At 59.5% G+C, this 17,452-nt stretch overlaps 1 protein-coding gene across 2 annotated transcripts in view; it reads right to left on the minus strand.

Annotated features, from left to right (window-relative positions):
* LOC111138935 (potassium calcium-activated channel subfamily N member 3) overlaps positions 1-17,452 on the minus strand; it is a 186,362-nt gene that overhangs the window by 104,110 nt on the left and 64,800 nt on the right. For both annotated transcript variants that reach the window (XM_022490943.1, XM_022490944.1), the window contains exon 3: positions 10,338-10,756. In XM_022490943.1, the coding sequence (XP_022346651.1) occupies positions 10,338-10,756 (419 nt within the window). The remainder of the gene's footprint in view (positions 1-10,337; positions 10,757-17,452) is intronic.

Consider the following 17,452-nt stretch of genomic DNA (forward strand, 5'->3'; position numbering starts at 1 on the left):
CAGGAAGCCTGCGGCTGAGGCCCCGTCCCTTGCTGGTGGGCACCTGCCCTAGAGATGCAGGGCACAGTGGGGTCACCGGGGACAGACAGAACAACCCAAAGTGGAAAAGCTGACAGAACGCGGTTTTCCTGTCTTAACTAATGCCAGCCCACACATAGCTGACGTGGCCTCCAGGAACCCCTCCCTTTCCTGACCTTCGCTCACTCAGAGGCCTTGTGGTCCTGTGGCCTCCTCCACGGGCCCTGGGCTTAAGAGTGAAGCCAGAGGCCCTTAGGCCTCCCTGTAAGAGTCCTGCAGCTTCCCTCCAACCCCACAGACCAGCTGTGTGCTACTCAGGGCAGAATCGGCATGATGGTCATTCAGGCCAGCTCCCTAGGGCCTCCTCTCTCAGAGACGCAGCGTGTGGGGGCTTGCATGTCCTTCCCGGCCGGAGAGAGGAGGCTGGCTTTTACACTGGTTTTCGGAAGGCAAACTCCCGTCCCAAACAGCCCCTGAGCCTTCCCAGCAGAGAGGTCAGGGAAACCCAGGGTGTAGTGCGACCCAGGCTGGAATGATTTGGGGATTGGCTTGGCTGGAAAAATGGGCAACTTTGCACCCGCGTTCCAAACTCCGCACTTCGGAACGCTGACTTTACAGACTGTCGTCATCTCCCCAGGTCTTCACTCTCCTGAGAGGTGCCATCGGCCACCGCGCAAGTAACGTACTGTTATTTAATATAAAAGCACAGATACACCGGCCACAAAGCCTTTTCATGCTTAAGTGTCAGAGAGCACAAAATCACTGCACACGGGGAAGAGGCAAGACAGAAAGTGGGCTGTAGAGGAGTAAAGATGGGGCAGCGTCCCACAAGCACCTGACACCTGAAGGTGGGCTGCTGGGGCCGGGAAAGGGAGGCAGCCCCGGAGCAGAGGCCCGGCCCCAAGTCCCTGCTGACCATCCGGGGGCGGGCGCCACCTCACCGCGCACCCTGCATCCCGCAGCGCACGGAAACCGCACCCCGCCCCCCGCCCCGGCCCTGCGGACCCCACCCTCCGGCCCCCACCCGTCCGCGCTCCCAGCCGCTCGTCGCCGGGGAACCACCGGTCCACACTGGCGAGTGTCCGGCCGGCCCCGGCCGGTGCTGAAGACCCCGCAGCCGTGCGTCGGGTCACAGCGCACCTGCAGACTCCACCTGCGCGGACACGGGCTCTAGTCCTCCCAGGAACGCCCCGCGTCCCGCCGTCGGGGGTGGCAAGCTCGCACCCCCGGGGGAGAGGACTCGCCGGTTCACGGAGGCCTCCCGGGCCGCCAGGGCCGCCGACGACAGGCGGGACGGGGTGGGGGGGTGTGGGGGGGGAGCTGCGCCGGCGACCGAGAAACGTTACAAGGAAACCGAGCGCCGCGACCTCGCTTTCCGGGCTCTGCGGACCGAAAAGGCGGGTCCTGCGCGGGACCGACAGCGGTTTTGCGGCGGGAGGAAAAGCACCTGCCGCCTCTTTCCATTAAAGACTAAACACGGGCCCGAAAGTCGAGCGTTTTCAGGAAACACAGCGGAACGTCGGGGGGAACCGCGCGTATCATCCCGCAGACGCGCAGGACGCGCGTTTCCGAGCTTTGCCGACGCGTCCGTGCGGGTTTGAACTGGGCGACGCCCGGTCCGCGTCCGTCTGCTCCTCCGAACACCGTCCATGCCTGTCCCGCCTCCGGCTTCCGACGCTCGCGCTCCCGTGGGCGCGTGTGACGCTTCGTTCGCCGTCTGGTTCTGCAGCCCCGGGCGGGGCGCGGGCGGAGGGGCCTCCACGTCCCTCGATGGTCGCAGCGGGCGAGCGTCCCGGAGCGCCGCCGGCTGACGGTGCAAACTCGCGAAGGCCCGGGTCCGCCGGTCGTCCTGGGGCGGCCCCTCCTCCTGCCCCTGCGGGAGGGGCGACCGCGGGGTCAGCAGCCGCCGCTTTCTCCCGCGAGCGGCCCCGTGTGCGTCCGGGTCCCGCCCGGAGCAGAGGCCGCACGTGGTCCTCGCCGGGGCGCGGGGACCGGCGAGGCCGTCCGTGCTGCTTCCAGGGCTCCCGTGTCCCGTGCGGCCTTTTGTCTCTATTTAACCGACGGCCTCGCCAGCGGGGACGGTCGCTCCCACCGCGTTTGCTGCGCGCATTTTCCCTGCGGTAACGTTCGCTTCCTTGGAACCCGTGTGTCTCCTGGAGGACCGGGTGGACAGTGGTCCCGGGCGCGAGCGACCGTCGCCTCCTGCGCGGCCCCCGGGCCTCCGCGCTCCCTCCCGTCGCAGGACGGAGGAACCGGTCGCGGCTTTCCGGGGCTCGCTGGGGCTGCCGCGGTCACGTCTGCCTCTAACCCACCTGGACTTTCGTCGGTAGCTGGTGGCAGGCGGCTCGGACCTGATTTTTCACCCAAGTCTCTAACCCTGTCTCCCTGGGAACGTTTGCCGCGAACCCACGGCTTCTCCACCGGATTTCCTGCTCATCGCTGGGTGCTTACGCAGTAGGGCTAATTGGGGGCTTTTCCATTAGGATTCATGCATCTCTTATTACTGATTTTTTCCGTAATGCCCCAGGGACTAATTACTTTAGTTTTATAATACATTTTACCATCCAGCAAAGTGCCCCTCAGTGGTCTTCCCTCTCAATACAGTGAAGCTGCTGTCATTTACTAAAACATCCTCAGAATCAGTACTTACTCTCCCCTTAAAATTCCTAATTTTGTGTTTTCTAGCTTTTATTTTTTAAGATTTTTTTTATTTCCTTGTCAGAGAGAGAGCACAAGCAAGGGGAGCAGCAGGCAGAGGGAGAAGCAGGCTCCCCACTGTGCAGATCCCGATGTAGGACTCTATCCCAGGACCCTGGGATCATGACCTGAGCCGAAGGCAGACGCTTAACCGACTGAGCCACCCAGGCATCCCATAGCTTTTTCTTGATTAAATTTATTGGAAGCTGGGGTGCCTGGGTGGCTCAGTGGGTTAGGCCTCTGCCTTCGGCTCAGGTCATGGTCTCAGGGTCCTGGGATCGAGCCCCACGTCGGGCTCTCTGCTCGGCGGGGAGCCTGCTTCCTCCTCTCTCTTCCTCTCTCTTCCTGCCTCTCTGCCTGCTTGTGATCTCTCTCTCTATGTGTCAGGTAAATAGATAAAATCTTTAAAAAAAATAAATTTATTGGAAGCTGCTATCACTTGGATGTATGGATTCTGTTTTTCACTTTATTAACTCCTGTCTTATAATTTTGTTCTCCTAGCGAATTTCAATTTATTCTATCTATTTTCATGCTGACTTTTTTTAAATAAAGAACTTTCAGGATATTTTCCTGTATGTGCTACTTAGGTCACACTATCAGTTTGGATACACAGAGTCATTATAATTTTTAAAATTGTCTTTAATGGTGGTTTTGAATAATTCTTTTTTGGACAAGTGTAGCTGAGGAGCTTGCTTTAAAAGGTCCCCTAAAGTTTCCTTTTAATTGAATTTTTATGGCCTTGTAGTTAGAAAATATGTCTGAAGATATTTTCTGATATTTTGAAATGTGTGGCCAAGAAGTTGATTGATTTTTTGTGAATGTTTCATGAATGCTTAAAAATAAGATATATTATTTGTTTATGGGCTACAAAGTTCAATATTTATCAATTATTAAAACAGTTAACAATTCAGGTCTCGAGCTCCTTATTTATTTTAGCACAAAAGTTCACAGCTCACTGTGTATGCTACTTTTATCCATATTAAATGGTTCTTCTGGGCCATTTAATGCTTTTTGCTTTGAATTCAAGTTGGTTTAAAACAAGGACTTCTAGTCAATTGCCGTTTGTATTTCCCTAATAAATCTCTGCTATTCGTTTATTTTTCTAGGTCTTTCCACTTTAGGAACCTCTTCTGTAAACAGCATGAAATCAAATTTTGCTTTTAAATCCCATCCTGAGAGACACTGCCTTCTAACAGGGAAGGAAAACTCAATTATGTCGACTGTTATAAATTCCAAGTTTGTTTTTTCTCATCTTCTTTCATGTTTTCTGTGTTTTAACATTTTTCCTACTTCTTTTGTCTTTCTGTCTCTGCCACTGTGTGTCTCCCCAGGGATGTGGACAGTGCACATTCTCAAGGTAGGGAAAAGTGGGGCTCTCAGGTAGGGGTTCTGGGGTCTCGGGTCTGTCAGTCCCCAGCTCTGGGACCCGGCGTGCTGCTTTGACCTCTCTCTGCCTCAGTTCCCTCCCACGGGAAGTGGAGACCACAGTGGCCCCCCACCTCACGGAGCTGGGGTGCAGGTTAAGTGAAATAAAGCTTGCTGGTGCTGCTACTTATTCTACTGTCGCACTTCAAAACTTCTACCTGGTTGCCTGTAGGTTTAAAAAATTGATAAGGCTTTTAACATTCTCTTCCACCTAACGTGATGATTTTAGCATACTTTTATTAAACTTTCTTAGCCTTCTCCCAACTTTTTAATCTGGGGCTTTGCAACTCTCTAATCGTTATGGAATCTTTTATCACACACCTGCTCTTTCCAGAGCCTACATTTCGTTTGACGTTAGAATTTGGTTTTGCCATCGTGGCTGGCGGACCCGGATCTCAGGTCTCCCCGGCCGCGCACCCATCCTACTTGCACGCCATTGCATGAAGACCTTAACTGTGATCCTTTCCCCAAAACATGCAGCTCGTTTACCTTCTGAGCCCACAAAACTCTCAGGATGAGTTTTGTGCCTGTTTTCCCACAGAAGTGACGGTGATGTCTGCAACTTCGGTTCCCGAGGAAGGTCTGCTTCCTGCTGCCTGTTGTGTCCTAGGATTTGCTTAACCTTTAGGTTCAGTAAATTTTCCAGAAAAAGAGTCTATTAGGAGATGTTTAGGTGTGACTTTGCATCCCTGTGTGACTGAGAACCGCTGTTTCCATCCGCCTAATCTTAATCACCCCCCCCACCCGGGCTGCCAGTTCCAAAGAAGTTTTCTGGGTGCTTGTCTTTGATTATGCTGTTATCCGAACAGCCCAGTTTCTTCCTCCAAATACCTCTCATTCCAGGGTTTAGCCTTGATTCTGGAGCCTCCAGGTCTGACCCGTCGTCCACCTCTCCTCTCTGTGTCCTGCTCTACATTCGGAGAGAACTTTTAAGTGCATCCTCCGCAGTCCACATTCTAAAACACTCAGTGCCTCCAAAGTGAATCTTCTTTGTGCTAAAACAGTTTTAGTTTTCTGGAACTCTGTGCTTCTGTGAACCAACACGGTTCGCTTTCATGTCTGCTCCCTCGTCCGTCCCTGGCAGAAGAGCCTCTAGCATTGCCCCCCCACCCCCCGCTCTCCGGATGACGCACTGTCCCACATCTGCCATCACTCTCCTCTTTCTTAGTTCATGGGTCTGGTTCCTGGGGTCCCGGGACAGACTCCCCCCACGCTCTGCCGGGAACTCACCATGCCGCACCATTAGGGGGGTCCTGCCCAGACCTGGCACCCGCACCCCTGGCTGCCCCTGCCACCAGGGCTATTGACGACTCCTTCCTTCAGCTGGAGGCAGGCTTCAGCCAGCATGGCGGGTACCTTCCCCGTCCTCACCAGCGGGTGCTGGGGAACCCCAGAGCAGCGGTCGGCAGGCTTTGGGCTCCACGCACGCCTGTTAGCACAAGGACGCTGAGCGGCCGTCCTGCCCCGTGTGCGCTCAGTGCCGGCCGCTCGCGTGCTGCTGTCCGCTCGCTGTGAAACGCACCAGGGCCCCAGTCCGGAGGGACGCCCGCGGGGCCGCTCAGCTGCTTGAGCTCCTGACTCTTGATTTCGTCTCGGGTCACGGCCGCAGGGTCGCGAGAGGGAGCCTCTCATCGAGCCGCTCCTGGGGCCCCAGACTCGGTGGGGAAGCTGTGTGTCTCCCTCTCCCTCTGCCTTTCCCCCTCCCAGCGCTCTCGCTCCCAAATAAATAAATAAATACATGTTTTTTGGTTTGTTTTAAATCTTAAGTTTTGTAATAACAGTAACTGTGACTAGAAGCTCTGGTCACGTCCTCCCACCGTCCCAGTGGAGCTCGGTGTGCCCGTGCCTCCGACCAGAGGGGCCCAGGACAAACGTGCGACCTGCCCGCAGCTCCGTCCACCACGTGGGCTCGGCCTGGGAGCTCGGGTCAGCCCCACACTGTGGCTCCCACTGCAGACTGCGTCCCTACTCGTTCCTTAGGGCTGCGGCCCCCTGCCAGAGGTCGTCAGGGTGTGGGGGGAGGAGAGGCAGAGGAGGGGGCTCTCCTCACTTCCTGGCTCCGGATGGCGCGGACCAGAGCGAGGTAGCCGTCCGGGACGCGGGCCACAAGGGGAGAGGAAAGAGGCCTCTGCTGATCCTGGAACAGGAAAGGTGGCTGTGGGCAAGAGGAAGAAGGCGCCAGACGCCGTTTCCTCCGGTTCTGGGGGCAGGGCCTCCAGAACCCAGTTTCTCATGAAAATACCGATATGTAGAAATTGCCGGAAATTCACACCGTCGCCTTAGAGGCCTGCTGGCGGGCTGGCTGTGTGCGGAGCTCGGAGCCGCGGGCCGGGAGTCTGAAGGGATCCCATTAAACAGGCTGGAGGTGCTTTACAAAACCTGCCTTGGGATCACAAGCCAGCATGTTTTCTCCCTGTTCTGCGAGGCCTTTCTGCCGCCTGTGGGGAGACACGCCTTCGTCTGGGAGCCGGCAGGAAAGCCCACTTCCCCAGCCCGCCGCCCGGGGCAGGGCTCTCCGCAGCCAACCTGCCGCGCGTGACCAGGGTTAATGAGGGGCTTCCTCGGATGGGCTCTGGGAGGTCCGTGGGAGGCGGGCGTGCGGCCAGGAGAATCCCCGAGAACGCGGAGGGCCAACTGGCAGGCCTGCAGCGCAGGATGGAAGCCGCTCCGGGCTCCGGGAAACATGCCTGCGCTGCCCCCGCCTTCCCCGGGGCAGACGCACCGCGTGACCGCTCACTCCCTCTCCTTCCTCAGAAGGAGGAAACGTGAAAAACCTTTACTGTCACATAAAAGCCAACCTAAGATATGAGAAATGCCTTCTAAAATGCGTCTCGCTGGAGAGGGGTCTCCATAGCAACTTCAGAAGCACGTGCACAACCAGAGAGGAGTCCAGGCTGGCGAAGGGCGCCCGCACGGGAGCGAGCTCTGGGCATCAGCAGGCGGGAATGTTCCAGAACCCGTTGTGCTGCTAGGTGGGCCTGTGCAGGTCACACACCCTCTGTGCCGTCGTGGGTGCCAAAGCCTTCCTCGGGTCCGCTGAGCCACACCCAGGCCCCCTTGCCCGCATCGCCCCCTGCCCGGCCTGCCATCCCCCCAGAGCAGCCTTGCATCCAGTTTCTGTCCAGCCTGTGCTCAAGTGGCTCCTGTGTCGAGGTCTCTGCCCCCCACCCTGTACTGGGAAAGGACAGGGACCCTCCCCGCTGGATTCCAAAGAAAACTGCTTGGTCACGGTAGCAGAAGTGCTTCCCTGAGCCGCAGGAGCCATGCTTACTGACATGCCTTTCACAGGTCTGGAGGTCACACTCCTGAGAGTCTCACCAGGAGCTTTACTGGGCTGCTCTCAGCTCAGCCCCCGGGGGTCCCGGGGGGGGGGTGGTGCAGAGGGAACGGTGGAGCACCAGACAGCCAGAGGGGGCCTGGGGCGACCCTTCAGGGGCCCTGGAGCCAGGAAGGCCCTGCAGGGACTGTCCTGCAGGAGGTGAGGGGCCGGGGCCTGGGCCTTCACACTCACAAGGGACCGGGCCTGGATGCCTGTGGCCCCGGGCTCCGTTCTTGACTTGGCCGAGGCCGCTCCCTTCAGCCAGGATGGTTCAGGGGAGGGGCCCGGCCATCACCAGCCCCTGCAGGAAGGCCAGTGGTCCAGAGTGGGCATGCAGGGGGGGGGCACACGGCGGTCATGTGTGAATTTACCACGGAGTCAGCTCCAAAGACAGCAATTAAGGGCAAGGGCACAGACAGCAGAGGCCTCGGTCCAAGAGCCAACCTGAGCGACCGTGAGACTCGCCGGCCAGGGAGCCCCCGGGAGAGTCCAGGCCACAGCGACCCTGTAAGTTCCAGCGTCCACTGGGGGTTGGGGGACAAATAGGCTCCAGGTTCAAACTGACTCTGCACTTCCTGACCCTGCGACCTGGGACCTCTGCTTGTGTTTCCACAGTTCTAAGGAGGGAACAGTCACGGCGCCTCTACCTCTGGCCAATGGACGGCAAGAGGTGACCCTCAGGAGGCATGCCGCCCAGGACCTGCGGGACAGTGACACCCACCGAGGCTGTGACGTCCTCGGGTTCCGCCAGGACGGAAGCCGTTTGGTCGAAGGGCCTTTCCACAGGACAAGGGGGACCGGCACGAGGACGGGGATTTGCTCGTTGACTCTCGGGCTCTGCTGGGACTGTGGGCAGAGGCCTGATGGGCTGCGGGGAGTGGCAACCCAGCCTCTGCTCAGAGGCCTTGGTGGGCGGGTCAACGCCAAATGAAAGGTAACGGAGCGCTTTGCAAACTACGCGCTTGGAAGCGTGCCTGTTTTGGGGTAAAAAATGGTCCCCACCTGACGGCAGTTTCAGTAAACCATGACACTCACTCGCAGACACTTTGCGCTCAGTGCATGGCTCGCCCGGACAGCGGCGTGAGCGTAGACGCCAAGAGGGCGCAATGTGAGTCGTGGGAGACTCCAAACACCCTAAGGGATTTGCAAATTCGATCATGGTTGTTGGAAGACTCAGCTCCAGTCGACCAGAAAGCAGAACAGCAAGGCGGGGCCCTGCCTGTGGAAGGACCGGCCGGTTCCCCTCCACGAAGAACCGCAGAACTCCTGACAGTCGCCACGGCCGACCTCCACCCTCGCCGCCCCGCAGCGGGCAGGCCCACACGCTCCCTCACTTCTTCCAGCAACAAAGCCTGGAAGGCAGGACCACGACCCCAGCTTGCAGGGACAGAACGGGGTCCGGAGAGGTACAGTGACCAGCACAATGCTGCTCAGCCCAGAGTATGTCAAGGGATTTCAGGCTGGAATCCAAGCACCAGGTTCCACCCGGGAAAGGCTCATGAAGCCCCCCCCCCCCACCAAGAGCAGATGCTGCAGGCTCAGCTGCCACAAGGCGGGGTTCCGAGGAGGAGGGCATTACGAGTCTCCGGGCCTCTGCACACAAGAAGTGTGTCCCCACCCTGCACCGGCTCGCAGGGACCACCCTGTCCTGCTTAGGGGTCCTTGTGGCTGCAGAAGGGACCCCTCTTGATCTGACTGTGTGTCTGCTGGACATTTACCTGCAAACGGAACATCTCCAAACAGGGGGATCTGGCTCAACACACACACGTGAGAAGTTCTCGGCTAACTCTCCTCCACCCTGTCTCTCTTGCTCTGTCTCTGCCGGGACGCGTGCTGGAAGACTGGCCCCACGGCCATCAGCAGACTGAGGGGCGCTGCCGGTCCGTGCAAACCGCCCAGGGTCTTGCCCGGCCTCCCCACGTGATCAAAGTAACTCCTGTCAAGCGAACTTCTCCTCCTTCCTTCTCGAGAGATCCTCATTTCAAAACAAGGACCCTGAGCCCCAGACAGGTTCAGGGACTTGCCCGAGGCCTCACAGCAACTTAGGGAGAGAATCCAGATGTGTTCAGACTCCACATGGGAAATCAGATTAGAATGAATACCCAGGGCTAGCTGGAGAGGGACAGGAGTCACCAAGGGCAGCGCGGGGGGGTTGGTGGAGGGAGGGGCCTCGTCCGGGCTGTGAGGCTCAGGGAGGGCAGTTCAAGGGCCCGCGCTCCGCAGTACGGGCGGGTCTCCACGGGCCGCGTCCTCCCACTTGCCCAGCACCAGCTCCTGAAATGGTGTTTCCCAGAGTATGCTCTTGCTGCATCGAGCTTCTCAAAATTTTAGTTGCACGCGGATCACCAGATGACCTTGTTAGCAAATTCTACCAGTAGCTCTGGGATGACGCCTGAGTTCCACGTCCTGACAAGTTCCCAATGATACCGATGCCGCTGGCGTGTGGACCGCACACTGGGGACCCACCCCTCAATAGCGCACAATGAAAAGGGTTTTGGGGTGAATACTTATGAGACTATCTGGACTAAACAAACTAAACCAGATTCCTTACTATAGGCCTTGTCGAAGGCTTGAAGATGCTGGTGAGGGGAAGGGATGATGCAGAACTGGCAAGTGTCGCCGTGAGAAAGAGCGAGCAACGACACAGAGCACGTGAGCCAGCAGTTTGCAGAGGCCTGGACTGCGCCCGGCTCCCCGCTCACCTGGCTGCACCCCTGCCCCCCGTCTCCTCTCCCCAACCGGGCGCGGGGGCCCTGCTGGTCCTCCAGCCTGCGCGTGTGCGTGTACACCCCAGTCCCCAGGAGCGCGCGCCCCGCCCCCGCCCCCAGCCCACCCGGGAGCGCGCGCCCCCGCCCCCAGCCCCCGGGAGCGCGCCTACCTTTCACACACGCGCACGGTCCAGGCAGCGATGATCCACAGTGAGATGCTGAAGACCAGCAGCACCGTGCCGGGGCAGATGGTCATGAGCGTCTTCATGACGAAGCGCGTGTTGAAGTTGATCTTGTTGAGCGCGCCGATGCTGCGGGACGAGGCGTCGGTGAAGAGCTTGCTGTGCAGCAGCATGACGCGCGCGATCAGGTAGAGGCGCAGGAACATGGGGATGGACAGGATGATGTCCACGTCGGCCTCCGCCCGCGACGGCGCGTAGGAGAAGGCCAGGCGGGCGGTCCAGAAGAACTTGTACTCGCCGGGGATGGGGTGGATGGCGCACACCAGCATCTCCAGGCTGATGTGCAGGATCCGCTCGTAGGTCATGGCGATGCGCCAGTCATCCGCGCCGTTGTCGATCACGAAGAGCTGGCGGGAGCACAGGGCCGTTAGAGGGGCGGCGGCTTGTCTGGGGGCGCTCTGGGGGGCCCGCCTGTGCGCTCCGGCCTGCTGGCCTCTCCAGACCGCTTCCCCCGCCCGTGGCCTGAAATAGCTCTTCCAGGAAGTGCCGGAGGAGCGGCGGGTCTCGCTCAAACTGGCCCCTGCCCGGCCCTGGAGGGGGTGTGGAGATGAACGAGTCATGCTTCCTACCCGGCAAACCCCCGGGGGGCTTCGGAGAAGGAGCCCCGGCCGCCTGAGGGTCCCCGTGAGGGCCCTGGAGCCACACTGCCTGGGGAAGGATCCCAACCCCAACGTGAAGGAGCGCTGTGACTGGGTATGTCATCGAACCTTGCTGTGCCGCGGGCCGGCCCTGTGACGCGGGCCGGCCCTGTGATGCGGCCCTGGGTCCGTGCACTTGGGGGCCAGAAGCCCGCCTGGCGTCCCGGAAGCCTTCACCGTGACTGCTGTTAGCACCACAGGTGGACGCGCTCAGGGCCGACAGACCGCCCTCGCCCTCCTGGCAGCTGAGACCCCTGCGGCCATGCCAGGAAGGTGAGCCCGTGCTGTGTGGCCGCCATGGCCGATGATGGGGCCCACACACCGGACAGGCCCAGGCCTCAAGGAGGTCCCACCTGAGAGTCCAGGCTAAACAGAACAGCTCTGAGCTATTCCACAAGGGGAACTAGAAGGCACTGTGGGGCCAGCGGGGCTCATCGGGGCTCATGAGGAAGGTGTGACCCATAGCTAGGAGAGGTACTCATCAGCCCAGCGTCCCGCCAGCACACCCCTCCCGCCTTCCCCAGTGCAGCTGAGCCGGGGCTTGGGGTTAGCCTTCCAGACACAGCTTTCCACCATCTGCAGACACAGAAAAGCCCTAAATGGCTGCTCAGTGGGTCCCCTCTGCTCCTAACTGCCACCAACGGGCCAAGCCATGGCAACGTGACTGCTGGCCACACTCTTCAAACAGGAAATGAAAACCATCCGCCCTATAATAAAGAACTGCATCGGGTTACTATAGTAACCGGGGTCCCCGTGGGCAGGAACCTCTGTGACTCCCTGATGGGGAGCGAGACTGCAGCCCTCCGTGTTCCGAGAGAGCACATCACGGCTCTGCCCAGCTTGCCAGGAAGGGGCTGGTCTGGGGGCACGGACACCCCTGCCTCATGCGTGTGCTCTGCCGGGTTCGGTTTCCTCGTGCAGGAGGAGGGGTGGGGGGCCATGGGGCACAGCGGGCGAGTGACACGGAGGGCTCCACGTCCACTTCTTAGCTGCGCAACCTTCAGTGGGCCGTACGCTGCTCCAAGCCCATCTCCACCTCTCCGCCACGGAGCTCTTCCTTTCAAGCCTGCTGACCTTGTGGGACAAGCACTGGGCCCGGCAGTGCAGACGACAGGAGGACATGTGCTTCAGCAGCCACTCCGGAATGGCCAGGGCCTCATCACCACGTGTGCGGGGTGTTGGGGTGGGCTGGGCATGGAGCTGGCTACAGATAGCCTCTGCCAGCTGGGGCACCAGGCCTGGGCACTGGGGGTCTGCAGGGTAGCCGATGTGGCCCAGGAGACTGCACTGCTGTCCCACACGAGGACCCCCTTATGCCCACTGGAGTCCCGGAGCAGACCCCACCTCTCGACCTGGTGGTCCCCTACACACTGTGTTCTCACTCAGCTTCCTGTGAGTCCCTGACACACGGCAGAGCTCGGGGTGCACTTGCTTCCTGTCTGGCTCTCCCTGGGACGCTAGAACCACTGGGAGAGTTTGTGGAAACAGTTGGATCGGATCTCTGAGTGGGAGGCACCAGCTCTGGGATTTTTGTTGGAGCTCCCCAGTGGACTGAAGTGTTTCCCGGACTGGGAGTCACCAGCACAGGCCTCCCGAGGGATAGGGGCTGCGTTCTCCTTGTTCCCTGGGGCATCACCAGTCCCCAGCCCCGTTCTGCACTTGGAGCAGGTGTTGGGTGGACGCGTGTTTAGTGTCTGGGGGACAGCGGCTTACTGGGGGAGCCCGCGGGGTGAGCGCCCCTCTCTTGGGCTCAGTCTCCTCCTCTGAGGAGGCAGGCGCCGGCCAGATGGTCCCCAAGATGCCATCTCCTCTGAAGACCGTCTGGCTCGGCGCCTCCCTCCTGTGTGTCCAGGGGGCTCGTGAGCTCTCCGGCGACAGGACCTACTCCTGGCATGCGTCCTCCCTCTCCAGCCCCCAGGAGGGCAGCGGGCGCACTGTGGGCAGGCACAGGATTTCAGCGACTAAGTGGTGTGTAGCAGGATGACTATGTTATGTGAAAAAGAGGACAGATGGCCTGGGCCCCTTGTCGACCACCCGGGATGGGAATTCCTGTGGAAAACTCGTTCCTAAGCCTGTGACCAATGAAGTACCTAAGGGTTCACCTTAGCCACGGACTGGGCACCTCCTTTCCCAGGGGGTGCTCCAGCCAGACTAAATGAAGCCTTAGAAAGTTCTGGATCTACTCCGGAACAGGGCTCTTGAGAGCGCTGGCCCAGAGGGGTGAGAGGAAGGGAGAAGCAAGTCCAGCAAAGGACCGTCCTCCCCTGAGGTGTGGTCCCAGCCACACAGCCAGGGTTCCGCAGCACCCTGTTTGAGAATGGTGGAAGCACGCTGAGGGGATGTTGGGGCCTGGCCTGGGGCAGGGGCGCCAGGGAGCCCTGGAGAGCTCAGCTATGGGCAGTCACTGAGCAGCCACCTCCAAGGCCCACGCTGACCAGTGGGTTTTCTTCTACTGTGGTTCCTCACACTGGTTTCCCGGGGTGGGGGGGTGCCCCACGGTCCCCGTTGCTGGGACTTTCTTCCTCCTAAGTCTCCAGGAGCGATCTCAGCCCGTTGGGCCTGGCCGGCCGGAGGGAGCAGGGTGCAGGGCAGGCCCGCAGGCCCGGGTCTCTCCTGCCGCGACGGCGCCCTCGCCTCAGGCTTTCCAGCCTGTGAGGGTCACCCCAGAGCTGTGGGACGGGGATTTAACATGACAGAAAGGTCCCATGTGTCCCTTCGCAAAGCTTGGACTAGAGGGAAGGGAGAACCAAGTCAGCTCGACTCCGTTCTACAGAACAGTTGGCAAGAGCCGCCGGCCGGCGCTCCTGGACTTGCAGTGGGGTCCCTGCCCGGCCCCACCCGGCGGCTCGGCCTGGCCAACCCTGACCAAGCTCAGAACCCCAGTGCCGGCTGCGGTCTGCGGCCTCACCCGCAAAGCCCACTCTGCACCGGAGCACGGGCTGCCTCCCGCCCTGGAAACGCCGCCGGGGAAGGGACGAGCCCTCGGCTGTGCGGAGACAGAGTGCCCACCCGCACTGGTGGTCTCCCCGGGGTCACGCCTGGCCCCAGCAGCCGCCACGCACCGTGACCGAGGACCATATCACGTGTCCCTGGCCGGAGAAAAGACCCATCTCCGAAGTTCAGAGTGTGCTCGCCAATGAGCGCACGCCCTTTCGTGGCCGCGTGAAGCAGAGCCCTATGAGTCAGGCCGTCCTGAGTCGGGGACCCTGGAGGTGAGCTAAGGAAGGGGCTGTCCCGTGCACTCCCCCACCGAGGAGGCAGTGATGTGGGGACTGGTGTCCGCGAGCCGGACTGTGGCGGTCATTCCACAGCGCAGACTGCAACGTCTACAGTTTTATGTGTCGATTATTCCTCGATAGAAAAGAACCGACCAGGTGAGGACACGGCGGGGGGACACGGTGGGGACACGGTGGGGACTTAAACACGAGTCCGACACTTGTCCAGGAACCAGCTGGGGACCTCACGTAGCTCTGACATGAGACGCAGGGCCAGGGCGCGCCCAGGAAGCTTCTGGGGCGAGGCAGGGCTGGGATCCCGTCTCGCACGCGCGTGTGCGGCTGCTCGTGCAGGTGGCCCCCGGCCCGCTGGCTGGCTCCTTCACACAGTGCTTTGCCTCTCCTCCCAGCGCGAGGGGCCGTCGCCTCTCAGCCCCTGCGATCTGAACCCGGCCACGTGCCTGGCTTTGGCGTACAGCAGGGGTCAGGAAGGGTCCGTGCCGTGGAGCCTGCTTTGGACACCCTGTTTTCCCCGTCGCCCCTGCCTGCCTCCCACGCCAGCCCCATGACCCCGGGGAGACCAGGCCAGATCGCCAGCCCACAGATCATGACGGATTGAGGGTCGTCTCAAGACACCATCTGGGGGCGCCTTCTTATGCCACAAAAGGGACATGCCACAAACCTGGCTCGTGCACTTAGGGAGCAGGCGTGTGGGAAGAGTGCCCCCCCTTCCCTCCAGCGTGTCACGGCGCTGGCCCCCTCCTGCCCCTGCACGCTCCCCAGTCCGGGCAGGACAGTCTGGCTGCCATCACGGAGCAACGGTCTGGGGACGGGACCATGACAAGAGCACGCCAGCTCCCCCCACCCCTGCCCCATCCTGGAGACACGCCATCTCACAGGCCTGCGCCTGACCCCACGCCGCGTCGTCACTTTGCCTGCAAAGTGCTCCTCCCCCGTGAGGGAGTCAGCTGCAGACAGAGTCAAGTGAAAAGGCAAGACAGCATTTTCGGGTGTGCACGGGGGAAACCTGCAGCGAGTTCGGGGGAGCCGAGTCTTGCTGGCAAATCTGGGGGTTAGCCGAGGAGTAGCAACGAGCAAAGGGGTCCACGTGGCGCTCTTCCGTTGAACGGCCCGTCCGAGGTCTGGAAAAGCTCCGACTTCCGTTATTTACGAATTCTCCAGAAATCGTCATGTTGGAGCTGAGGCTCACAACAGAGAGCAGGTCCCTCGCCGGTGGCCCAGCCGTGGTCTAGCCATGGGCGTGCTGCCTCGGTCCCCAGAACCGGCCCCCGCCCAGGGCCAGCTGGTCCCCTCAGGACAGGTGTGCGGCAGCTCGAGCCCACGGGGGTCAGCGATGGGGCCGGGACAGGCAGGTGGGGGCCCGCCCGGAGCTCCCCTATCACCCTGACGGCAGAGCACCTGCCTTTCCCACACGGGAAACCAGCCTTTTGGGGTTTTTCCTTTTAGGCAAAGTGAGTTTGGAGTTGATTCACTGGATTTGCCTGCTTCCCTGTGCTATTTTGAAAGCCCGAGGCCTTTCAGGCTCTTTATATAAGCAACACCTTTCATCAGAATGTTCTCAGCTGTTAGGGGAGATCCTGCTCAGACATTTTCTGACTAACCTGAAAAACTTTAATTCTCAAGCAACTAGGAATTTTTTTAAATTAAAGGAGAGGAAGTGGAAAAGGCCTTTTGTGTTCTCTACTGTTCTCTCTCTGCGGCAGAAAACCTCCAGGGAAGATTTTCATCATTTAAAAAATATATATATGCGGGAAAAAAGCAAAAAAATTAAATATTTGCTTAAAATCCAGTAATTATTTATATATTATATTACATATATATATATATTTTAATCCTGGAGCATATATTATGCACGTACACTATTACTATGGGAGTTTCCATGGAAACATCGCAAGTCCTGTAATACCTAATTAGGTTTCCCCAAGGACAAACACTGATTGCCAGGGATGAAACGCACGTCTGGGTTTGCAGGGAGGGTTAACACAACATCCCCAGTCAGTGAAGGTGCCATGTTGCTGCTGAAGAAAGGGAGGAAGGGGGGAAAGCAGAGATGTTCAAAACGGATCTCTGAACGAGGCCAGCACGTACGTGGGCTGCCGGGAAAGTCTGATGACTCCACCGCCATGGAGACCCTCAGCTGGTTGGGGTGCGCTCGCCAGCTCTGTGTCTTTCCAAGAAACCCTCCCCGTCGGAAAGTGCTGTGCCCTGGGTCCCATGGGAGCCCTCAGCCTGGCAGAGTCAGCCCACGGGCTCCCGCGGCATGCATGAGAGCCACAGGGACTTCTGAGCCTGAGGTTGGTTTGGGACTGCTGGGGACCAGGGTGACCTTGCACCCTTTCCTGTCCCCAGTCTCAGAGAACGAAAGTCAGTGGTGGCATTTGAGAAAGCGAGCATGCTTCACGCACATAACAAGAATTCCTTGATCCCTGACCGTGACAGCACTGGGGATGGCATTTTCTCACTGACTGTCCATGTGTGGCGAGTCCCTGTCCCTCTCTGGTCCTCAGACTCCCCATCTGAAGTGCGGAAGGGTGGGTCCGTTGGTGACTTTCTGTTTTCTCCTAGCTGTGGAGCCATGTCTTCTAATGGGACTTCTCACAGGCGCCCGGTATGGGGAACGGATAAACTCAGAGCTGTTCCACAAAGCATAGAGAGAAGCAGTGGGAGGCCAACCGTTCACCAGCCTCTCTAGCCTAGCCTTCCGTGGTGGCCCCATACACCTCCGACAGCCTTTCTGTTGGAAATCCATGGGTGGGACCAGCTGGCCTCCGGTTGCAGGGAGGGATAAGGCATGGGGCTGGACATCAAGGTGCTTTGGGTCTAAGTCGCGAGAAGCTGATGCTCGGATGTGACACTGACCCAGATCAGCTCATTGGTCGGCTCACTCATTCCGTCACTCGTTCAGCATGGGCTGTCCCTGTTATGGGACCGCCTCCATGCCAAGCTCTAGGGATAGAGTGGGAACAAGTAGACAAGGCCTCTTTCCTTAGGGAGTTTACATTCCAGTGGAGACAAAACAGATAATAAACATGTAAACACTGAACTTCAGGGTGCCATGCCAGGTGCCAGCAGACTAGGATAGGGCAGAGGCAATGAGAGCAGCCCAGCTGCAGGAGTGTCACCCCCGGCAGGCCGCCCAGGGCAGCTCCCTGAGGAGCACACCTGTGAA

This window comes from Enhydra lutris, unplaced genomic scaffold (assembly GCF_002288905.1).
Source record: "Enhydra lutris kenyoni isolate GAN:26980312 unplaced genomic scaffold, ASM228890v2 scaffoldscaffold94, whole genome shotgun sequence".
In the NCBI taxonomy this organism is placed as follows: domain Eukaryota; kingdom Metazoa; phylum Chordata; class Mammalia; order Carnivora; family Mustelidae; genus Enhydra; species Enhydra lutris.